The 23,622-nt window shown below is 46.6% G+C and overlaps 1 protein-coding gene across 6 annotated transcripts; it reads right to left on the bottom strand.

The window, feature by feature from the left end:
• Window positions 1-13,831: 13,831 nt before the first annotated feature.
• RSAD1 (radical S-adenosyl methionine domain containing 1) lies at window positions 13,832-22,547 on the bottom strand. 6 transcript variants are annotated; one of them, XM_072938713.1, is made up of 10 exons: window positions 22,116-22,547; window positions 21,571-21,704; window positions 21,248-21,452; window positions 18,762-19,127; window positions 18,527-18,590; window positions 17,987-18,134; window positions 17,716-17,770; window positions 17,017-17,120; window positions 16,686-16,834; window positions 13,832-14,078 (listed from the first exon to the last, which is right to left on the bottom strand). In XM_072938713.1, the coding sequence occupies exons 1-9, from the start codon at window positions 22,248-22,250 to the stop codon at window positions 16,717-16,719; spliced, it is 1,329 nt and encodes a 442-aa protein (XP_072794814.1). In that variant the 5' UTR covers window positions 22,251-22,547; the 3' UTR covers window positions 13,832-14,078; window positions 16,686-16,716. The 6 variants fall into 6 exon arrangements, 4 of the variants coding, with proteins under 4 accessions (XP_072794814.1, XP_072794815.1, XP_072794816.1 ...); XM_072938714.1 differs by lacking the exon at window positions 17,017-17,120 and having other exon boundaries at window positions 17,716-17,838; XM_072938715.1 differs by lacking the exon at window positions 17,017-17,120.
• Between the last annotated feature and the right edge of the window lie 1,075 nt (window positions 22,548-23,622).

Here is a 23,622-nt window from a genome sequence, read left to right as displayed (position 1 = left end):
GCCGCCTCTGAGCAGAGCAGCTCTGAGCAACCTCCTCAAGCCCAGGGCAGATGAGGTGGCTGGGTTGACAGAGGACACAACATCAATCATTGCTTCATGTCTCTGTTTATTTCCATGCAGTCAGGTGCCAGGCCTGTCGTCAGCTACTCTTTGCAGAGGCTCAACAGTCTCCCTAAATAGAAAGTGTGTTTCCTCCACAAGTTGCATCATCCCTTTCCAGGGACAGCCACCCTCCCAAAGCCCGAGGCTGGGACAGTCTGTCTCAACCCCTTCACACCTAGCTCACCTCCTTCATGTCTGGCTCCCTCCTCCCAATTCATCTTCCCGCTTCTGTTTTACCTCCAAATACATGCCTGGCCCTCTCTCCTACTGTTGCTGAAACACGGCCTCCGTACCTCGCTTACTGGATTGAGACTCGAGGACAGAGTTTTGGATGAAGTACAAAAGGCAGCTTTATTCCTTTGCCAGGCAAATGAGGTCATAGTGGGCTAATGCCTCTAAGACTGTGAGCCTGCTGCGGAGAGAAGGCATGGAGTTTTATAGTAAAACTTTAAGAGTTCAAGGGGCAGGGCTAGTTTCACAGAGATTGCATACAGGGTAACAAATTGTTGCAGAGTTTTTCTTGTTGTTGCAGATGCAGTGGTCCCCTTCCCTCTGCTGGGTATGAAGTTCACCCCTGGCTTTGGGACTCTCTTAATATTCTTGTACAAAGGATGCCTAGGAGGGGGCTCCGTGGAAAAGAGCTCTAGAGCTCTAAAACGTGTGCAGTTTAAAGTCAGGTTGATAGATGCTTTCAGCCTTTTAAGCAGGCTGAGGCCTGGGACCTCCTGCTGCAGGCTGAGGCCTGCAGTTTGAACAACTGGATACAAAACAACGGGCCAAAAACAACTGCAGACATGCCCAGTTGGGGAAAGGTATGAATAACAAGATGTACAAAACACCCATCTGCTGTCTCTGAGGTGTCAGGGTCAAGAAGAAGGTGCTGGGGTCAGGAGTAGGGCACTGGGTGTGATCCCCACAGGCAGCACCATGAGGGGGTTGCATGGACCACCCCAGCCTCCCTCCTCTCCAGCCCAACCCCAGTCAGCAAGAGCATGAGAAGAACCCTTTAAGCCACCACACAGTTAAGCAGTTACAATCACCATTACAGATATTAGATGGTCACTGATGACAGTGGGAGCTGCTCGGTTACACTCTCATCTGCGTCACCTCCTCCGTACATCTGGCCATCCCCACGCACGCTTCCCTCCCTATCTGTCTCATTCCCCTTAAAATCGGGCTGCCGCTTCCTTCAACAACGCATCACACCACTCACTACCCTCCTTACTAGAACCTTACTCAGCTAACACGCAGCAGGAATCTTACATACTTCTTGGCCCTGAAGTTCAGACTACAGCTGGATGCTTCCCAGGATGGACTGACTTCAACCTCAGGGATGATGCTTAGACCCTGGGCACCTTCCCAGGCTCAAAATGCTCTTATTCCCCTCTGGGGAAGGACACAAGAGGAAATGTTTTGGAGGCCACGTAGGACTGGGGTTAGCAGCAGGGGGTCTGTAGAGTAAACTGGGTTTGCATCTCAGTGATGCTCCTTCCTAGGCCGTCCCTCTCCTCCTTAGAGTGGGGCAGTGCCAGTCTCACAGGATTGCTGTCCCCCTCTATCGTCTCACCCTGTTTTGCTAACCTTAGAATCCTTATCCCAACTTCTATATGGTCTCTCTGTCTGCCTCCACTAAATCGAAAGGTCCAAGGGCGCAGGAGTCTTGCCTGTCAGATTCAGGGATGCGTCCCAGTTCCTGGAACAGTGTCTAGTACAAGTAGGCCATCAATAAAGGACAAGCGTTGGGGGGAAGCCTGGAGAAACATCAGTGGTTCAAGGTAGCTGCCTTCCAATACCTGTGGAGCAGGGGGAGAGGCTGGCCCCTCCAGGGCAGTAGCACTCAAAGACAAAACCGTAAATCAGAGTGACACATTCCTGGGAGGTTTGCTACAAGACTTGTCTAAGAATCAGAGCTCCGTCCGGGTGCGGGAGTCCCAGCACAGACCCTGGGACCTTCTGCCTGGGTTGGTGTTTGTTTCTTTTTTCTTTGGTTTTGTTTGTTAGTGTGTGTGTGTGTGTGTGTGTATACACACACACACATATATATACACACACACACATATATATATTTTAACATTTTTTATTGATTTATAATCATTTTACAACGTTGTGTCAAATTCCAGCATTCATCACAATTTTTCAGTCATACATGGACATATATACACTCATTGTCACATTTTTTTCTCTGTGAGCTACCATAACATTTTGTGTGTATTTCCCCGTGCTATACAGTATAATCTTGTTTATCTATTCTACAATTTTGAAATCCCAGTCTATCCCTTCCCACCCTCCGCCCCCTGGCAACCAAAAGTCTGTATTCTCTGTCTATGAGTCTATTTCTGTCCTGTATTTATGCTTTGTTTTTGTTTGTTTGTTTTTGTTTTTGTTTGTTTAGATTCCACATATGAGTGATCTCATATGGTATTTTTCTTTCTCTTTCTGGCTTACTTCATTTAGAATGACATTCTCCAGGGGCATCCATGTTGCTGCAAATGGCATGTTGTCAGTTTTTATGGCTGAGTAGTATTCCATTGTATAAATATACCACATCTTCTTTATCCAGTCACCTGTTGATGGACATTTAGGCTGTTTACATGTTTTGGCTATTGTAAATAATGTTGCTATGAACATTGGGGTGCAGGTGTCATCCTGAAGTAGATTTCCTTCTGGATACAAGCCCAGGAGTGGGATTCCTGGGTCATATGGTAAGTCTATTCCTAGTCTTTTGAGGAATCTCCACACTGTTTTCCATAGTGGCTGCACCAAACTGCATTCCTACCAGCAGTGTAGGAGGGTTCCCCTTTCTCCACAGCCTCTCCAGCATTTTTCATTTGTGGATTTTTGAATGACGGCCGTTCTGACTGGTGTGAGATGATACCTCATTGTAGTTTTGATTTGCAGTTCTCTGATAAATAGGGATATTGAGCATTTTTTCATGTGCCTTTTGATTATTTGTATGTCTTCCTTGGAGAATTGCTTGTTTAGGTCTTCTGCCCATTTTTGGATTGGGTTGTTTATTTTTTCTTATTGAGTCATACGAGCTGCTTATATATTCTGGAGATCAAGCCTTTGTCGGTTTCATTTGCAAAAATTTTCTCCCATTCCGAGGGTTGTCTTCTTGTTTTACTTATGGTTTCCTTTGCTGTGCAGAAGCTTGTAAGTTTCATTAGGTCCCATTTGTTCATATATATATATATTTTTAATTGAAGTATAGTCAGTTTATAATATTGTATCAATTTCTGGTGTACAGCATAATACTTCAGATATACATGAACATACATATATTCGTTTTCATATTCTTTTTCACTGTAGGTAACTACAAGATATTGAATATGATTTCCTGTACTATATAGTATGAAATTGTTGTTTATCTATTTTATATATATTAGTTAGTATCTGCAAATCTCAAACTCCCAATTTATCCCATCCCATCCTCTTCCCCCCTGGTAACCATAAGTTTGTTTTCTATGTCTGTGAGTCTGCTTCTGGTTTTGTGAACAATTTCATTTGTTGCCAGGGTTGTTGTTGAGGACAGGTCCAAGATGAGTGTGTTACCCCAAAAGGGGAAGGGAAAAGACCCCATTTCTTGTCATACCCAAAAGGTAAGAATTCAGATGGTAGACAGAGCGTTGTATAAAGATTTTTTTTTCTAGTTTTCTTTTTTTTTGGGGGGGGTGTCAGGCAGTAATTAGATTTCTTTCATTTTTAGAGGCGGTACTGGGGATTGACCCCAGGACCTTGCACATGATGAGGCTTTGCTCTACCACTTGAGCTCTACCCTCCCCCGTGTAGGGAAAGATTTTAAAGGATTTATTTAGCAAAGGGAAAGTACACCTCCCAGAAGGAGAGGCCAGTTGATCCAAGGGAGGAAAAAATGGTGGTCTTTGTGCTTTCTCTTATACCCTCGCTTAGAGGTGGTCTTTTGATTGATTGACGGCTCTTGCCCCTGGAATGCCTAGTCATGTTTGTCCTCTTTGCGCATGTCTTTACCCATAATGCACACAGAAAAACTCATCAGGGGCCTAACCTGCAGTGGTAATTATATTACAATGAGCATTGGGCCGTGTCCAGTTAGGTCCTTGTCGCTACCAAGCAGTTGTGGTTGTTGGGTTCTAACTGGTTTCTTGCTGGGGCTCATTTAGAGGAAGTAAAGCCCTTTTATGTTGGAGGTGGGCATAACCCCATCTTCTGGACCATCCTCCCTCTCCTCCACCCATCTGCCTGGTGCCGCCACTTACCTTACTACCTAACAGATGGACACCAAATTCTAGGACTCTATGCTGAGGTTCTCCACCAAAAGGAAGGTTCTGTGCCTCAACTCCCGTCCCTCTTCCTTGTCCTGGCCAGGAAAAGGCTGCTTGCTGAGGGAGCTGGCTTACTTTGGGGGCTTCTTCCTCTAAATTGTGGGACCACCTGCAGAACTGCCCCATTCCAGCAGTGAGAACACTGTCCTAGTGGCAAAAGGCCTGCACCTGGAGCTGGCAGGGCATAAGGTAGGAGGGCATCGAATTAAAACCGCTGGGCCTGAGTCTCTTTCTAGCTGTGTGACCCAAGCACTATGCCTCCCCTTTGAGTCTCATCCACTCCCTTACAGAGTACTTCCTCCCTTACTCAATACTGCATTCATCGACTTTCCAGGATCAATGCAAGGGAAAAAAATTGTGTATAAGTACTCTGAAAACTGTGTAGATGAAAGGAGTTATAGTGAAGGTTCAGAACACTCAAATTCAGTAGATAATTTCTCTTAGACAGGGTGGTAAGCAGAATAATGGCTCCCCAAAGATGTCTACATCCTCATCACCGGAAGCTATGAATTTGTTACTTTACATAGCAAAAAGGACTTTGCAGATGCAATTAAGGATTTTGATATGGGGAGATTACCATGAATTATCCAAGTCAGCCCAGTGTAATCACAGGGTTCTTATAAGAGGGAGGCAGGAGGCTCAGAGTCGGAGAAGGAGCTGCGATGAAAGACATAGAGGTCGGAGTGACCTGGCCATGAGCCAAGGAACACCACAGCCTTTAGGAGCCAGAAGAGGCAGGGAACAGATCCTGTCTGAGAGCCCCTCAAAGGAGATAGCTCTGCTCACCTCTGACTTTAGCCATTTCAGAGTTCTGACCTCCAGAACTCTAAGATAATAAGTTTGTGTTGTTTTAAGCCACTAAGTTTGTGGTGATTTGTTATGGCAGCCGTAGGAAATTAACACAGACAGAGTCATATAAACAGTTTTAAATCTGACTCTCCAACTCTTTTTCTGTATTCCTTCTCAGTCCATGAAAGTTAGCTCAGGACTCCCATGTTATCAGTGAGTAGATCACTGCTTATCTGTCTGGAGTTCCATTTTAGCAGAGCATGCCAAACTTGACACCCCCGAGTTAGAACCCCTACTCAATAATTTTCCAGCTGGGTGACCTTGGGCTCGGTCAGTTAACCTCCCTGAGCCAGGCTCTTCAATGGCAAAATAGGGTGTTGTGAGATTTAAAGATGATTCCACTCAAAAAATCTTCCCTTTCACAGAAGTTAAGGGTTGTGTCTAGGGTTGCCAGGTAAAATACAAAATGCCCAGTAAAATTTGAATTTCAGATAAAATAATGTTTTTTAGTATAAATATGTCCCATGCAATATTTCATTGTTATGAACTTACTCATTCAAAACTTATTCATTGTTTATCTGAAATTTAAATATAACTGGGTGTCTGTATGTTTATTTGCTACATCTGTCAACCTTAGTCTTGTCCCAGGTCACATAACTTGGAACCAACAGGACTAAGCCTCAGTCTCAGTCCTTTCAACTCCAAGGTCAACAAGCATCCTGCTCCATCACAGGCCTGGCTTTGAGCAGATTAGCTCAGTCACATGGAAGCCTGGATTTACAACCCAATTTAGGCTTTATTTATTCATTATTTTTTAATTGAAGTATATAGTCAGTTACAATGTGTCAATTTCTAGTGTACAGCATAATGTCCCAGTCATACATATATATATACATATATTCATTTTCATATTCTTTTTCACTAAAGAGTATTATAAGATATTGAATACAGTTCCCTGAGCTATACAGAAGGCATTTTTTAAAATCTATTTTTATATATAGTAGTATCTGCAAATTTCAAACTCCCAAATCTATCCTTTCCCACCATCTTTCCCCCAGTAACCATGAGATTGTTTACTATGTCTGTGAATCTGTTTCTGTTTTGTAGGTGAGTTCATTAGTGTCTTCTTTTTCCTTTTTTTTAGATTCCACATATTAATGGTATCATATGATATTTTTCTTTCTTTTTCTGGCTTACTTCATTTAGAATGATGATCTCTAGGTCCATCCATGTTGCTGCAAATGGCATTATTTTATTCTTTTTTATGGCTGAGTAGTATTCCATTGTATAAATATACCACAACTTCTTTATCCATCATCTGTTGATGGACATTTTGGTTGCTTCCTTGTCTTGGCTATTGTATATTGTGCTGCTATAAACATTGCGGTGCATGTATCTTTTCATATTAGAGTTCCCTCTGGATATATGACCAGGAGTGGTGTTGCTGGATCTTATGGTAAGTCTATTTTTATTTTTTTGAGGAATCTCCATACTGTTTTCCATAATGGCTGCACCAAACTACATTCCTACCAGCAGTGTAGCAGGGTTCCCTTTTCTCCACGCCCTCTCCAGCATTTAGCGTTTGTGGACTTTTGAATGATGGCCATTCTGACTGGTGTGAAGTGATACTTCATTGTAGTTTTGATTTGTAATTCTCTGATAATTAGCGATATTGAGCATTTTCTCATGTGCCTATTGGCCATTTGTATGTCTTCATTGGAGAATTGCTTGTTCAGGTCTTCTGCCCATTGTTGGATTGGGTTTTTTTTTTGTTATTAAGTTATATGAGCTATTTACATATTTCTGGAAATTAACCCTTGTCAGTTGCATCATTTGTAAATACTTTCTCCCATTCTGTAGGTTGTTGTTTTGTTTTGCTAATGGTTTCCTTTGCTGTGCAAAAGCTTATAAGTTTAATTAGGTCCCATTTGTTTATTTTTGCTTTTATTTCCATTGACTGAGTAGACTGCCCTAGGAGAACATTGCTAAGATACATGTCAGAGAGTGTTCTGCCTATGTTTTATTCTAGGAGGTTTATATTGTCTTGTCTTATATTTAAGTCTTTAAGCCATTTTGAGTTTATTCTTGTTTATGGTATGAGAGAGAGTTCTGACCTCATTGGTTTACATGCTACTGTCCCCAGCTGAGCCTTTAAAAACAAATGCTATTTGAGTTTCAGAAACCCACTTCATATCTTAAAAATATCTAAAGTGATTATTAAATAAAATTTTAAAACAACAAATACTTATAATGTATATATATATAATATATGTAAAATCAAAACTGAATATGAAAAATAAAAGAAAGAAGAAACTGTGTGCAAAAATGCTTTAACATAAATTAAGAATGTGAATATATCTCTAATGTGCCTTCAGGATTTTTTTCCTTCTGCTTAATGTGGACCAACCCACAAGTCCAGTGGAGTTTAAATAGCAACTAACCTTACTGAGGGTTTTATCATGGACTGGGTAGCCTTCTAAGCACTTAATATGTACTGACTTCTGTTTTCTTAAATTGAGATATAATTTACATAACATAAAATCTGACATAACATAAACTTTTACATAACACAAAATTCACCATTTAAAGTTTACAACTCAATAGTTTTTACTATATTCATGAGTTTGTGCACCCATCACCACTATCTTGTTCCAGAACATTTCCATCACCCCAAAAAGAAACCTGTATCCATCAGCAGTCACTCCCCACTCCCCTCTGCCTCCAGCCCCTGGCAAATACTCATCTATTTTCTGTCTCTATAGATTTGCCTATTCTGGACGTTTCACATACAGGAAATCATACAATATGTGGCCTTCTGTGTCTGGTTTCTTTCATGTAGCATAATGTTTTCAAGGTTAAATCCACATAGCACATATCAGTACTTCAACTCTCTTTATTGCTGAATAATATTTCACTGTATTAATATACCACACTTTTTTATCCATTTATCAGTTGATGGGCATTTGAGTTGTTTCCATTTTGTGGCTATTGTGAATAATGCTGCTATGAACACTTATTTGTGTGTAAGTTTTTGTGTGGACAAGTTTTCAACTCTCTTGTGTATATAACTAGGAGTGGAATTATTGTAACTATATTTAACTTTTTGACTGCCAGACTGTTTTCCACAGCAGCTGCACCGTTTTGCATTCCCACCTTCAGTGTATGAGTGTCCCAATTTTTCCACATACTTGCCAACACTTATTTTCCTTTTCTTTAAATTTTAGCTATCTTAGTGGGTGTGAAGTGGTATCTCACTGTGTTTTTAATTTGCATTTCCTTAGTGGCTTATAATGTTGAGCAGCTTTTCATGTGCTTGTTGTCCATTTGTGTATCTGCTTTGGAGAACTGTCTATTCAAATCCTTTGCCCATTTTTCAAGTGGGTTGTCTTTTGGTTGTTGAGCTGTAGGAGTTCTTTATATATTCTGGATATTAGACTTACCAGATATGATTTGCAAATATGTTCTCCTATCCTGTGGATTTTCTTTTCACTTTCTTTTAGCCTTTTTAAAAAATTTTTTATTTTTAACATTTTTTATTGATTTATAATCATTTTACAATGTGTCAAATCACTTTCTTAATAGTGTCCTTTGACGCACAAAAATTTTTAATTTTGATGAAATCCAATGTATAGATTTTCTTTGGTGGTTTTAGCTACATGTGCTAACTTCTGGAATGTTTACAACCACCATGTGAGGTAGTGAGTATCATTAGCACCCCCATTTTACAGATGAGGAAATTGAGATATAGGAAGGTGAGCACCTTGCCCAAGACTAAGCAGCTAACAGGCGGCAGAGCTGAACACAGGCATTCACACCCCAGGACCTCCAGTTGGAACCGTTCACCACTCCGGCACGCAATCTGCTGTGCAGGAGTAGGAGCTTTAAACTGTCCCTGAATCAAGATTCAGATAGCCTGCCTGACAGTTTTCATAGCTCACCTTTAATGTTCATGAATTAATCCCAAGGGTCAGTGACAGGTGGGGACTGGGAGAGGGCGTTTCCAGGGCAGCTTCTTCAGGGATGCAGACCGGCCTCCATGAGCCGAGGCCCTGCCCACTTTGCCTGCCATCAGAGCTGCCAAGGCCTCAGACAGGGAATCTGGCCCCTCAAAATAAGAAAAGTCAGCCAAAATGTGAGGCCTGTGTAAGTTGGTCAGGTTGAAGAGCAAGGGGAGCCCCAAGCTGAGTCAGGGACAGTAGGAATGGAGGCAAGAGGGCACAAGGTCTTGGGAAGGATGAGGAGCAAGGAGAGACCTAATCCAGAGGTGGGAGCCAAGGAAAGGTGCACTCTGGTGGGCGTGTCTCCCAGGTGTCAGGGTCGGGGAGGCAGGTGGGGGCAGGCCCTGCCTGCATAGGTCAGCCACCTGAAGAATGGGGCCGTTCCTGTCTGACCTGCTTGGGGAGGGCAAGAAGCACTGGTCTGAGGAGTCACCTAGTGAGGACCCTTCTTTCTACCATGGGTGCCACTGCCTGCAGGCTGTCAGTCTGCCCTGTGGCCCACACCCCACTAAAAGGTAGCAAGGTCTACACTGGGCCTCCAGAAGCCCAGGACCACCTCCTGACAAGTTTCAGCATCACAAAGAAATGACAGGTCTCTCTGTGTCTTGTCAGGCACCAGGGATTCCTGCTTGGGACTTCCTTCCTTAGGGCTAACCTGCCCAAGGAACTTTAAATCATAATAAAAACACTAATAGTAATAATGACCACAGCTGTCAAATGTGCATTTTGTGCCAGGAACTGCACTAGGCTCTTTCCAACCATCCATCCATCCATTCATTCATCCATCATCGCCAACCTTATTAAAACCCTGAGGAAGACATGGTCCCTGCTTTCAGAGGTGGAAATGGAAATGGACACTCACAGAGTGAATGGCTTAACTGAGGCCACCAGCAAGTAAGTGACAGTGTCCCCCTCACAGGGGCATTGCTAGGGTGGCATCCCAGGCCACACCTCACAAGCCTGACCACCACCTAACCCCCCCCAACCCCACCCCCGAGGAAGCAGGAAGAAGGGGCTGCTGCTCAGGCTGGATGTAAAATGGGGGCTGTGACCCGAGAGGAAGAGGTAGGGCCAACTGGTTTTGACAAACAGTGGCCAAGGGCTGCTGCCTCCTCTCACTCGCTCCTTAGACAGTCCAGCACAAGAAGTAGTCTCTGACGCTGGCTGACCCACAGGGTCTCAAATATGTCTGAGCGTCAGGCTCACTGGACAGCATTTAAAAATACGGATCCCTGGATACAGGGATTTGGATCTATACATGTGAGGGGGGCCCAGGAGTGTGCCTTTCATGGAGCCTCTGGTATTTCCAATGCAGAGCCAGGTTTGAGAACCAGGGGCTGGTCCCACTCCTTCACTAAACAGTCAAGAAAACAAGATCTCAGTTGAGGGAAGTGTTCTGCCTACCATCCTACAGGTAGGAAGTGGCAGAGTGGGAATTTGGTTCCAGGTGGACACAGCTGTCAACATTAGACTGCGCCTCTGGGAGGAGAAAGCCAGCTTGAAAGCTGACCGTATCTCTGGAGCCTGGAACGGAGAGAAAAAGTTACAGGGCAAAAAACGGACTCAATATATACATATTTAAGATTTCTAAAAAACTCTGTTCCAAAAAAGCAAAACTCCACAAAAGATAAAAAGCATACTAGAAGCAATACTTGTAGCAAACAAGGAAAAGAGTTAATATACTTGTAATTATTTATCTATCTAGACAATTCATTCAACTTGATAAGGAAATCATCAGGGCTAAATAAACAATTGACTAAATAAAAATAAGCAAAGAGCTTAAACATGCACAGAACACAATAGTTAGTAAACAAAAATTTAACAGAGAACATTTGAACTGATCAGTAAACTTTAAAACATAAACTAAGACAAGATACCATTAACAGATTACTTTTTAATTATATTTTTATATATGTACATACATATGTGAATTAATAGAAAAGGATTGGGAAGGAGCTGTCTGATTGCCTCTTAATGTCTATTCTTTTTTTCTCTCTTTTTTTTTATTAACCAGACCCTTCTCTTATGGGGGGTGGTGAGGAAGTAGCAACATGATTACCTGGAATGCAGACATGATGGCTGGAGCTCCAGGGACCACATTAGACCATGTGGAGACCTTAGGGATGGATGCTGTAAACTGAGGATACCGAGTATAGAGTTAGAAGTTTAGGTTCTTCATGACCAGTGACCACAGGTCCACTATGCTAGCCCTGAAATGCTTTGCTCAGACTTCTTTTATGTGGAAGAAAAATAAATATTTATTTGTTTAAGCATATGTTACTTCGATTTTCTGTCATGTGCAGTTGAACCTGAACTTTACTGATACACACATCAGGCCTCTGTGGAAGTGTAAAGGGGACTGTGCTAAGGTATTGCTTTCATTTATTAGCGTTACTTTTTACATTAAGGATGTATTCACATATTATTTATATAAGCATCTGTTTTGGAGCCTCAGAGAATCCCTCACCTCCTAGTCATGTGACCTGGACAGTCTATTTCTCTGAGTCTATTGGCTCATCTACAAAGTGGGCATGATAATAATAGAACTTATCTCATTGGGTTGTTGTGGTGCTTAAATGAACGACTGCAGATAAAATTCTCGGCACCGTGCCTGGCTTACAGCTATTACTCTTCTACATTATGCCATCACATAGACACTGGTGGTGGCGGAACCAATTAGAAAAACCCAGGACATGTTGTTGAGTAAAAAAAACAGATTGCAAAACTGGCACAGGAGTATGATCCCTTTTGTGAAAAAGTGTTTTTATTTCTACATAGATATGCATATCTCTGCATCAAGAGATGTCTGGGAGGGATGGCTGACTAAATGTTATAGTGGTCATTTCTGGGGAGTAGAAGTTTTGCTTTCTTCTGTATGGTTGAAAAAGAATTTTTTTTTTTTTGGAGCAGGAAAATTAAAAAAAAAAGAAAAGCCCCTTGGAAAATAATATAACAATTCACATCAAGAATCGTGAAAGCATCCATACCCTTTGACCAAACTATCACCCTCTTGGGAATTGACCTGAGGAAATAATTCAAATGAAGGAAGAAGCTACATCCATAAAAACACGCACTGCAGCATGATTGATAATAGAGAAAAATGGAGAACCACTTAAGGGACTTACATCAGGATAATACTTATTAAATTATGCACTCACTGGAACATTCAAATGAGAGAGATGATGACCATGACAACAATTAATGAGAAAGATGATGGCCATGTAACAACATGGGAAACTGCTTATGACAGAATGAGAAGCCAAAGGAGCAGAATGCAAAACTAGATCTGTGTCAGGAGCATGACTGGGCAGAGTCTTGCATGGGTCTGGACCAGGACTGGAAGGGAACACAGACAAATAAATAGAGATGAATTTGTTGGGGCCACTAATTTTGGATTTTTTTCTTTTTCACTTAGAATTCTAATGTTTCTAAGTGTGGTTTGTGTAATTTTTAAACATTGGCTTTAAAGATCCCCTCAGGGAAAAGAAGGGGAAGCAGAGGGAGGAAGAGAGCAGGGAGGAGATGTGGGATTCTCCCAGAAGTGGGGTCTGGATGAGAGGAGCTCAGAGGTGGTCTGACAAAGGGACACAGCTCCAGCTGGGTCTTCCACCGGGGTGGCCCCAGACATTGCATCCCCTTTGCTCTCTGACTTGAAAGTCATCAGATGGACCAAACCAGTTGCCTAAGTTAGGAAGGCAGTATGTTAGTTGTTAATAAAGCTACGGTTAAGAGTGCTTTTCAGATTGGAATTATTTGGAAAAACTGATCATGCTTGTTATGGACGCCCAGCAAGCTGGCAAGGGTCTGAAATGCCAGGGCTCCAGGAGGGTGGTTTGGCACTGTGTATCCAAATGAAGGACGTGTGTATCCTCAGTGTCAGCAATCCCACTCCTTGGGATTCGGCCTAAAGCTAAGGAAGTGATCAAGCCAGTGCATAAAAATATTTCCATAAGGCATTCGTTACAGAGTTTGTAAAAATAAAAAATTAAACCCTCAGTTTCACCAAAAAGGAATTGGTAGGCTAAATTTTGGGAAATCATGCAGTGGCTACACTAAAAAACCCAGAATGTAGATATAAAATTGACATGAAAAAAATGCCCACTGCGTCTAAAGTAAAACAAGAAGGCTCCAAAGCAAGATGCACCCCATTTTTGGAACACTGTATGTCTAAATATGTTCATTTGCGTATAAGAATTTCTGCTAAGATACACACCAGACGCCTACCAGTGGTTAATCTTTGAATGCTAGGATGACAAATTTTATCAGGCAGCTTAGTCTCAATTATATTGCTGCTGTAACAAACAACCCCAAATCTACTGGTTTACAACAATGAGTCTTAATGTCCCACTCCTGCTCCTGTCTGTGACGGTCAGCTGCTCCTCTGCCCAATGTCTTCAACTCTAGAACCAGGCAGACAGAACAGCCTGTATTGGAACACTGCAGGTCTCTGCGGCAGAGGGAGATGGGGGACCACTCACTGGTTCTTCCATTCTGTGCTGGGCAAGTCTTACGGCCTTCCCCAAGCTCAACAGGGCAGGGATACATAATGGAAAACATTTAGAGCAATAATACGAGCTACCACACAAGTTATTTCATCCTTGTCTTAGTCCATTCAGGCTGCTATAACAAAAATACCATAGATCAGGTGGCTTAAACAATAAATATTTATTATTTCTCGAGTCCAGGATCAAGGTGCCAGGAGATTCAGTGCCTGGTGAGGGCTCAATTTCTGGTTCACAGCCATCTGACTCCCCTCTGTGTCTTCACAGGGTGGAAGGGGCCAGGGAGTTCTCTGAGGTCTCTTTCACAAGTGCGCTAATCCCATTCACGAGGGCTTCATCCTCATAACCTAAGCACCTCCCAAAGCTCCACGTCCAAATACCATCACCTGGGGGAATGAAGTTTCCACATATGAATTCTGCAGGGGACACAAACATTCAGTTTATAGCAATCCTAACACTTAAAGTCCTTTCTTTGCAGAATGCAGTTCCTTCCCAGGAAGTGGATGGACTGACTCCCAGCGATGGGACACGTGGGTTCTCAGCATGGGGGTCTCTCCAGGAGGGAAAAGACAGACACCGAGGCCAAGCTGCCCCACCCCAGGAAGAGATGGTGCTTCAAGCCTGAGGCAGACGGGCCAGAGAGAGGTGAGGATTTCGTCTAATTTAAGAGACAGGCCAATCAACGTGACCCATGGTAAGAATGAAACAACGATGTGACAGAAAGTTCTAGACGTCTACAAGTGTTATGCCAGCTCTGCTACTTACTGCCTCTATGGCTTGAATCAAGTTAGAGGGCCTCTTTGAATGTATGTATGTGTGAATGTATACGTAAAATGGAAATCAAAAGAGATGCCCTGCTTCCTTCACTCTAGTTGGCGATGGGAGTCGGGTGGCTCAGTTGTCAGCTTTAAAATTGTCAGCGCTCTAGGCAGGGAAGGTTTGGTCCCTCAAGCTGTAACCGCAAACTCAACACACGTTACATATCCACATTTCTTCCCCACCTCATCACAGAGTAGCCTGTTCGCCCCTCTCACTTGTGTCTGTGGGCTTTTCAATAGCACAGGTGAAACGATGACAGTGGACAGCTCCACGTGGAGGAGGAGAACCCTTCTGATGGATGAGCCAAGGAAGGCCTGGACGCAGAGGGAAGGACCCACTCCGCTTGGTCATGTCTGGAATTAGCCTCATCCCCCTGTTCCTCCTGATCTCAGCTCTCAGGATGGAAGGCAAGAGATGACAGGGCTTCCCAAACTGGCCTGATCATTAGAGCCATTTAGGAAACATTTAAAAACTAGATTCCTGGGCTCCACCTCCCAGAGACTCTGATTCACCTGGTGAGGGTGGGAGCAGGCTGAGTCACAGCAGGTGATCTGTGCCATCCTCACCTGGCTCCCAGCCAGCCCCTCTGCACAGGCCTTATGAGGTGCCCCAGAAGGGAGGGCCTGGGTATCTCAGGTGGCACGAGCCCTGGCAGCTGGGAGAAACCTGAGTGGGCCCAGGTTATCTGATGGCGCACCTGCTCTGGCCCCGTGCTCACATCTTGAATATCAAGATCTAGGGAAGGCTCACAGAGGCTCTCTGGGCAGCACAGGTCACCCTGCAAGCTGCCCCAGGCCAGAGAAGTAAGAAAAACGTATTTCCCCTTTCCTGCTCCCAGCCCATCAGAACCCAGAGTGCCGCAGGCTTCCAGAGCCCACCTCCACATCATTACTGATAACCCTGGAGTTGATCTCTTCACACATCTATCACCCTGGCAGTGTGTTCCTCGAGGGCTGGGACAGGTCCTATTCCTCTCTGCCTGCCGCTCCTTGCCTGGCACACTATTAGTGCTTGCTGAATATTTCATGAACAAAGGAGCAGTAGTAACTCTTACCGTGTTACCCCAAGGTCAACAAAGGACTGATATTCACACCCACTAGGCAGATGGGAAGTGCACGTGCTCACCTCTGAGGGGTGGGGGAGCCCCATCCTTAGTTCCCCAGCTAGCAGCTGAGCTTAGCATGCCCTGATTTGCAGGGGTACCAAGTCACTCTTGGCATCACGACACCCTTTGATGATACGTTATGGGGCCTCTTCACAGGAAAATGCCTGTTTCCCTACCCGCCCCCTCACACCCTGCATAGAATTTCTAGGTTAAGAGTATCAGCCCTTAAAAAAAAGGAAAAGCTTTTTTTATGGATGCATGCCAATTAATGAATGTGGATGGAATGACAAGAGTCAGAAAGGACTCATTTTGTAACCTCCAATCTAATCACTGATTAGATAATAATCTAAGGATCGATAATCAAGGATCATTGATTAATGTTAAAATCACTAGGCAAGTAAATGTGAGGAAGGAATCTCAGCCCTAGACTAAGTCTCCAGCCCCCAAACCCCACACCTGAGGAAGGAGCCCAGACAAAGGAGAGGCCCACAGTCAAGGCGGGCCCCAGACGGGCCTAGCAGGTGACCTTTCTGCAGGTAAAAGACCAGGGAGAATTACCAGGCTCTAGGTCTTTCCTGACTTCTCTCCTCCCCTTGCCCTGCTTAGCTCTCCCCACTTTCACTCTCTCAAGGCAAAGGCTGGGGGGGGGGTGCTGGGGGGCACTCTGGAGGGTCTGTGAGGCTCCAGACACCCCAAACATATCCTCTTGTCAAAAGAGAAAGGGCAAGACTTGCTCTGATCTTTCCCACGGTTCTCAGTCCAGCAGGCTGCTGTGCTGGACACACGTGTCCTGCCCTGTACTGCAGGGGCCGGAAGCCTGAGAGCTGTTTCTCAGAATCTCTTGCCAGCCAGGATTTGCAGGGCCTACTGATGAGAGGCACCCACAGAAATCATTACTCCTTCCCTGGCAGTGGCGGGTGCCCCTGATGCCAGTCCCCAGAAAAGAAATGTCCTCCTATCCACCTCACTGCAGCCATTCCCCTGGGGAAGCCAGGGCTCAGCAGCAACAGGGATGAGAGCACCTGCCAGTGGCGATGTCTGCAGTGTCAGCCCAGCCCCCAAAGCTCACCTAGCAGTGTCCTGGGATACAGGGCAGGCGGTTATCCTCCTGGCACAGGGGAGGGGGTTCTCTGCCGCCAGGTGTCTTGGAGCTGAGACAGCAGATCCAGCAACAGAGAGTCCAGCACAGCCAGACCCTCCCACGAACACCGAAGCCCCCTGGGAAAACAAGAGTCCTGGCTGTGATGGCCCCATCTTACCAGTTTCCATCTTCACCCTCCACCAGTGCCAAAGCCCTGGTACCCGTAGGTCCCTCCTTATCAGACTTTCTCATCTCTCCCATGTCTATGGATCCACAGTCAGGGTACCCTGGGACTCCTAACCCCCTGCCCCTAACACACCTGTGATCCAGCAGCAACAGGCCCTGCTCCAGTAGCATCTTCACCTCCCTGCTGGCTCCAAACACATCCCACAGGGTCACCGGCGGCTCAAACTGCTGCCAGTGCTGGGGAGACCAGAAAGGTCAGAGGTGCAGGGACCATAACATGGGAGCTGGTGGGGCTGTTCTAGGCCACCTGTCTGGGAGTGTGGTGAGGGATGGAAAGGCGGGTGTTCAGTCACCAGAGGGATCTCAGAAACTAACCAGCATGCACACCAGGACTAGGCCAATGGACCAGCAGGGAGGAAGGCACCTTCACTCCTCTTCCACATTCAGGCCAAAACCCAGCTCCAGCCAAGCCAAGACTTCCCCTGCTCCTCCCTGTCCTTGTTCTGGTCGGACTATGGGCAGCCCCAGCCAGGGCTTGACGGCTCTGACTTCCTCCAGAGCAGCTCTGACTGATCTTTATCGACTGCACTTCCTATCTGAGCTTTCGGCACCGCTTAAAAATATTTGAAAACTCTTAATCTAATCTCTAACTTTAGATCGCTGAGAAAACTGACATTCACAGGTGAGAGGGTATGTGCCCGAGGCTGCAGCAGAATGGGGACCAGAGCCCGGGCCTCTGCAGCCCCGGTCTAGGGTTCTCACCACTGCACAACGCTGCCCGCTGCTTCTACCCAGCAGACCTCGGCTGGACCAAGGCCCTTTGACCTCTTACCTGGTGAGTGATCCCCACGTCAGTGCGCAGCCCCATGGCCAAAACTTCCTCCAGACTGAAAGAAAATCCAGAGAACGGTCTTGGAGAGGAGACTTGTGCTTCTCCCATTCTTCACACCCTGTGCTGGGATGTGTGTAAGGGGGCTCATGAGGATCACACAGCAGGGGTGGGGTGGGGGGAGGGCGAGGCAGGAAACAAAGGTGTGTAGGTGGGTGGTTCTTGGGGTACCGGGGAACCCTGGGTGAAGAGCCCTGTGCCCTCAGATGCTCACAGCTCCAGCTCGCCCAGGGGGACGCGCTTCCGGGTGCCGTGCCCAAACAGCATCACCTCCTTCATCCAGTTGTCCGGCTCCAGGGTCTGGATCCGAGCCTCCCGGGTGTGACTCCCAGCCCCCTGGGGCACAAATCGCCCATGGGCACCTAACAACATCAACAACCACCCCCACTTTAATAGCAGCTAAAACTGTGCACTTGCCAGATGTTAAATCAGTGCTTCTCAAAGGGTGGCCCCTGGACCAACAGCATCTACTATGCTAGAAGTGTAAATTCCCAGGCACTACCCCAGCCCTGTTCAATTCCTGAAATTCTAGAACCTGGATGCAGCCCAGCTGGGTCTTAACCACCCCTCCAGGTTATTTCTGATGCACACTAAGATAAAGAACAACAGCTGTACGAAGTTGGTAGTATTTTTTGCCACACTTCAATACGTATGAGGAAATAGAGGCTTGGAGAAGTTTATGAGTGGCCCGAGGGCACACAGCCCTGACACCGCTCCCCTGTGTCATCCCTGCTACAGTTCACGGGGGACTCACCAGGCCCAACGCCAAGGTACTGACCACACTGCCAATAAGTCCAATTGTGGGTACTAAGCGCCCCCTGTGGACAGGGAGGAGACAGTGAAGAGTGAAGAGGGTGGACCCAGTCTCCGTTCGGGTAAGGGGCTGAGCCTGGTTAGAATGCCCCACCATCTCAGGCCTCCAGAGCACCCTTCTCCCCGAAGGACCACAACTGCCTGGTCCCGCCTCAGCCTTCAGCCCCAGGACGTACATTCCGGGCGAAGTTGGAGACCTCATACTGGCGGAAGCCAGCCTCCCGAAGGACTGCCCGTCCCTCCTGGTACATCTCAGCAGCCAGCTCAGGGTCAGGGGCAGGAAGGGTGCCCTGCTGCACTTGGGTGAAGAGTGCAGTGCCCCGCTCCAGGGACAGCTGGTAGAGGGAGACGTGGTCATCACAGCGGCGCAGCAGCTCCCGCAGCTGCCCGAGCCACGGCCCCACTTGCTGTGCCGGCAGCCCCAGCATCAGGTCCACAGACACACACCCGGGGAAGAGGCGCCGGGCCTCTGCCAGCGTCTGCAGAGCATCGCTGGCCGAATGTGTCCGCCCCAGCAGCTGGAGCTCAGTGTCATCTAGGGACTGGGGAGAGAGGGTCCAGTGTAAGCAAGCAGGTCAGCTCAGAGGGAGACGGGAACACCTGACTGACACTGTAGACACAGATACGAGGGAAAATGCAGGACACGGCAGGGAGCTGGAAGGCAGACGGTCAAGCCAGTAGCAGGGGTACCATCCACTGAACGGTCGCTATGTGCAAAGCCTTCTTATGTAATATCTAATTTGTCCTTAAAACTCTCCAACATTAGCTCCATTTTACGGATGATAAAACTGAAGTTCAGAGATGTTAAGTAACGTGCCCAAGGTCATACAATGGTGAAGTCAGATCTGGAATTTAGGACTGTCAGACTCCAGGCCAACGGTCTTTGAGTTTACTTTTTCTTTTGAAATATTTCAAATCTATAGAAAAGTTGAAAGAAATGCCCAATAAACACCTTCCTCCAGATTCACCAACTAACATTTTGCCATATTTGCTTTGTCTCTCTCTAAATATATACACATACTATTATTATGCTAAATCATTTAAGGGTATAGACCAGCGCTGTCTAAAAGAACTATCTGCAATGATGGAAGCATTCTGTATTTGCACTGTCCAATACAGTAGACACTAACCACACGCAGCGATTTGAATTTTAAGTTAGTTAAATTGAAATAATCACATTCTAAGTGCTGACTAGCATGTGATCAGTGGCTCCAGTACTGGTCAGTGCAGATACAGAACATTTTAGTAGAATATGGATGTCAGTGGCCACATGCTAGTGAGCACTTGCAATGGAGTTATTTACATGTAATTAACTTAAATATTGTACCCTGGTACTCCTAAATACTTAATTGTGTTTCCTAAGAACAAGACATTCTTTTACATAACCACAATCTAATTATAGAGCTCAGGAAATGTAACACTGATACTATACCATTACCTAATAGATAGGTAATCAAAGTTAGCCAATTGTCCCTAAATGTCAGCTGTAGTAATTTCCTCCTCCCACCCCAATCCAGGGGTCACACATTGCAATCAGCTGTCATTGTCTTTCTCTCTCTTTTTTTTTCTTTTTTGATCACTGTTTCTTTTGTCTCCATCAGTCGAGGTCCTTAGCCTGCCTTTTATGACGCCGACATCTTTGAAGTGTACAGGCTACTTGTTTTTTAAAATGTCTCTTAATAAGGCCTAGAGATCTGCTATACATCATTGTGCTTGCAGTCAGCTACACTGTGCTGCACACTAAAAAAGTTGTTAAGATGGTAGATGCATCTCATGTTATTTGTTCTTATCACACACACACACACAGTCTCAAGTTAGGTGTTCCTGACGTTTCCTCACAATTTGATTCAAGATATGTTTGCATTTGGGGCCAGAAAATCTCAGAAATAGTGTGTTCCTATCAGTATGTCCCATCAGGACAAAGCCCTGACCCCAAACTCTATGGTAAGTGGTATATGTATTAGAACTGGGGGCATGATACTGGCTATGAAAATACCAGGGACAAACCTGAGAGGAATATGTTTCTCCCCACTTCAAAAAAACCTTCAGCGATTCTCCTGTTACCACTAGGCAAAACTCCAAACTTCCTGGTATGGTACCGAAGGCTTCAGTCTTATCTCCAAGGAATGGCTCACAGTTCCCTCAAAACATGCAGGCTCCTCCATATCCTGTGCCTCTTCCTCTCACACCCCCTTTCCTGGTGAACTACTCCTTCTCATTCAAACATCACCTCCTCCAGGAAGGTTTCCATGATTTTATCAGACTGAGATGCCCTTCAGGCTGTATTCTGAAAGCCTTTTGTAGAGATCCCCCTTAATAGACAGCCTTTACCATACTACAATGATCTGATCACCTGTCTTCCTCCTCCTGTGTCTCCAATCATGTAACAAATCTTTTTCAAGCATCTACTATGTGCAAGGTACTGTAGTTCATGCTTGGAATATGTGACAAACAAAAAGGTATGCATGATCCCTGCCTCACAGAGCTTGTGGTCTAGCACTAGAAGCAGACAATTAAGTAGTTATAAAAGTGTCACCATACACTTTTCATTGCCTTCTGGGCCCTGGGACCCAGAAGGAGCTCAGTAAATGTTTGCTCAATGAACATAGCCAGAGGAAAGACAGCACTGGGTGCTAGGGATGAGGTGGGTGAGATGGGTTACCTGGAGGCCAATGGACAACCTGTTGACTCCTGCCGCCCTGAATGCTGCCAGTCTGGAGCCTGGGGCCGAAGTGGGGTTGGCTTCCAATGTGACTTCAGAGTCTGCAGGCAGGTGAGTTGCCTGGGCCACTGCCTCTAGGACAGCTGCCACAGTATGGGGGCTGGCCAGACTGGGGGTACCCCCACCGAAGAATACAGACTCCACCCTGAGGAAAGAGGATTGAGAAGATGAGGCCTGGGGGAGCCCTCCAGGATGCCTGCATATGTCCTATCCACTCCCCGACATTAATTCTCAAATCCCCGCCTACAGCCCCCAGTACCCACCGCCGCACCCCGCTGAGCCGCAGCAGCGTCTGAGCCTCGGTCACCAGACAGCGCCGAACAGCAGCCTCGTCCACGCCGCGTGGGATGTACTTGTTGAAGTTGCAGTAACTGCAGCGCTTCTCGCAGTAGGGCCACTGGGGGCAAGGGACGTATGAACAAGACGGGAGGTGACGCCAGGCTGCCCTAGCCACTTCCAGGGTTCAGTCTCATACATCTCCAACCCTTTTCCCGAGGTCCCTCAACAGTGTACACCCCATGTAAGCCACAAAACCCCCCAAGGCGGGTCGGACGAGGATTAGGAACCCACTTCAGTATAAGAAAACTGAGGTTCAGAAGGGAAATCAGTTGGTCAAGGGTCACCGAGCTTGTGAGCACCGGAGAATTTAGGTCTCCGCACAAAGACATTTTCCTGCCAGGGAGCAAGTGCCAGACCTCGTCCGGGGGCGGGGAAGATGGCAGGTGGGCTCGCAGCGTGACAAGCGGCCACGTGAGCTCAGACCCGCCGCGCCCGAGCCCCGTGACTCCGCCTCCCACTTCCCACTCACGTGGACGTAAAGCGCGGCGCGCTGGCTCCCGGGCGGACTCGGAGGTCCTCTCGCGTCCTCCGCCAGGCGGCGCCTCTGGGCCACTTTGGCGGCGGCTGCCGCCGAGCAGCGGGCCCGGGCCCCGAGGAAAGCCATGACTCCCGCTGTGGCGGGGACGGTTAGTGCGCGGAGCGGGACCTGAGCCCGAGGCGAGCCCAGGGCCGGGCGCCTGGGTGTGCGCAGAGCCGGGCCGGGTGGGCAGCCTCGGCGGAAGGAAGGGGGCTACGTGGCCGCGCCCTTTGTCGGAGCGCCGCCCGGAGAGCCCCGCGGCCTCCCGGCGGCGGCGCCACCTGCCGGGCACCGGTACGCTCACCGCAGCCGCCCCGCCGTCCTTTCCCAGGCAGCGGGAGGTGTGGGTGGAGTGAGCGCCACACCTTTTGGCACCCTGTCAGGGGCGAGTTCCCGGGCCCATCCAGGAATTCTTAGTTCGTCCCATCGGTCCCTTCACGTTTTATGTGCTAGGCTGAGAGCTGGGCGCTGAGGACTTCAGCATGCATGAGACTGGGGCGCAGTACGGGTTTGTGAGACAAGAGAAGCAAACCAACAAGAGACAGCAGCACCTGCTGGACACCGGGCCAGTGTGCTCTGTGCTGTGAGGCGTGTCTGTTACAAGGACTGTGGAGTCAGTGGGGGAAGAGAAGACACTTGGAATGAATGCTGAAGGAGCAGCAAATCCCGGGGGGTATGGGTTTAGCCAGGAGAGTAGACTGTCATCTCCTGGGTCAGGCCAACCTGGGGCACCTGCTAGGAGGAGGGTTGGAGATGGTGTGTGGGTTCAGGTGAAGGGCTGCCCCAGGAAATGCAAAGATCATCGGCTTTGGAGTTAGGCAGCTGGGTTCTAATTCCAGCTGTGTGACCTTAGGACACTGCACTTTCCTGAGTTTCAGTTTCAACGTTTGTGATATGAGGCTAATGCCTACTTGACTGGATTGTTGGGAATATTTCAAGAAGAAATGTATATGGATGCTCGTAACATAGTGCTTGGCACTCAGTGTATCCTAAACGTACGTTCATTTTCTAAAAACTACAGAGGAGGCCGCTGCTGCTGGGAGCAGACACACTGGGAAGTAAGGACTACAAGCAGGAGGAACCTTTTTGTCTCTGGAAACCGACGTGCCAGCTTTTTTATTTCCTGGATCAAGCTACAGCCTGCTTTGTCTGGCCCTGCCCATCAAGGGAGCCCAAGGTTCACTGATTAAGGAAAAACACTAAAATTGGATTAGTTGGGAGGGATGGGGGGAAGAGGGAGATGCAGGAAGACAGCTAGAGGGTATAGAGTTTCTTGTTAAAAGGTGACGAACATCCTTTAAAGTGACTTTGATGATGGGAACATGGATCTGAATATACTAAAACCCATTGAATGTAACACTTTAAGTGGGTGAATTGGATGGTATGTGAATTATAACTCAATAAAGCTGTTATTAAAAAAAAAGAATACTTCTTGCTGGACTACAATGTGAAAAATGAG

Source organism: Vicugna pacos, chromosome 16 (assembly GCF_048564905.1).
Source record: "Vicugna pacos chromosome 16, VicPac4, whole genome shotgun sequence".
Classification (NCBI taxonomy): domain Eukaryota; kingdom Metazoa; phylum Chordata; class Mammalia; order Artiodactyla; family Camelidae; genus Vicugna; species Vicugna pacos.
The sequence above is the reverse complement of the archived record's forward strand: the minus strand, read 5'-3'. Positions and strand labels throughout refer to the sequence as shown.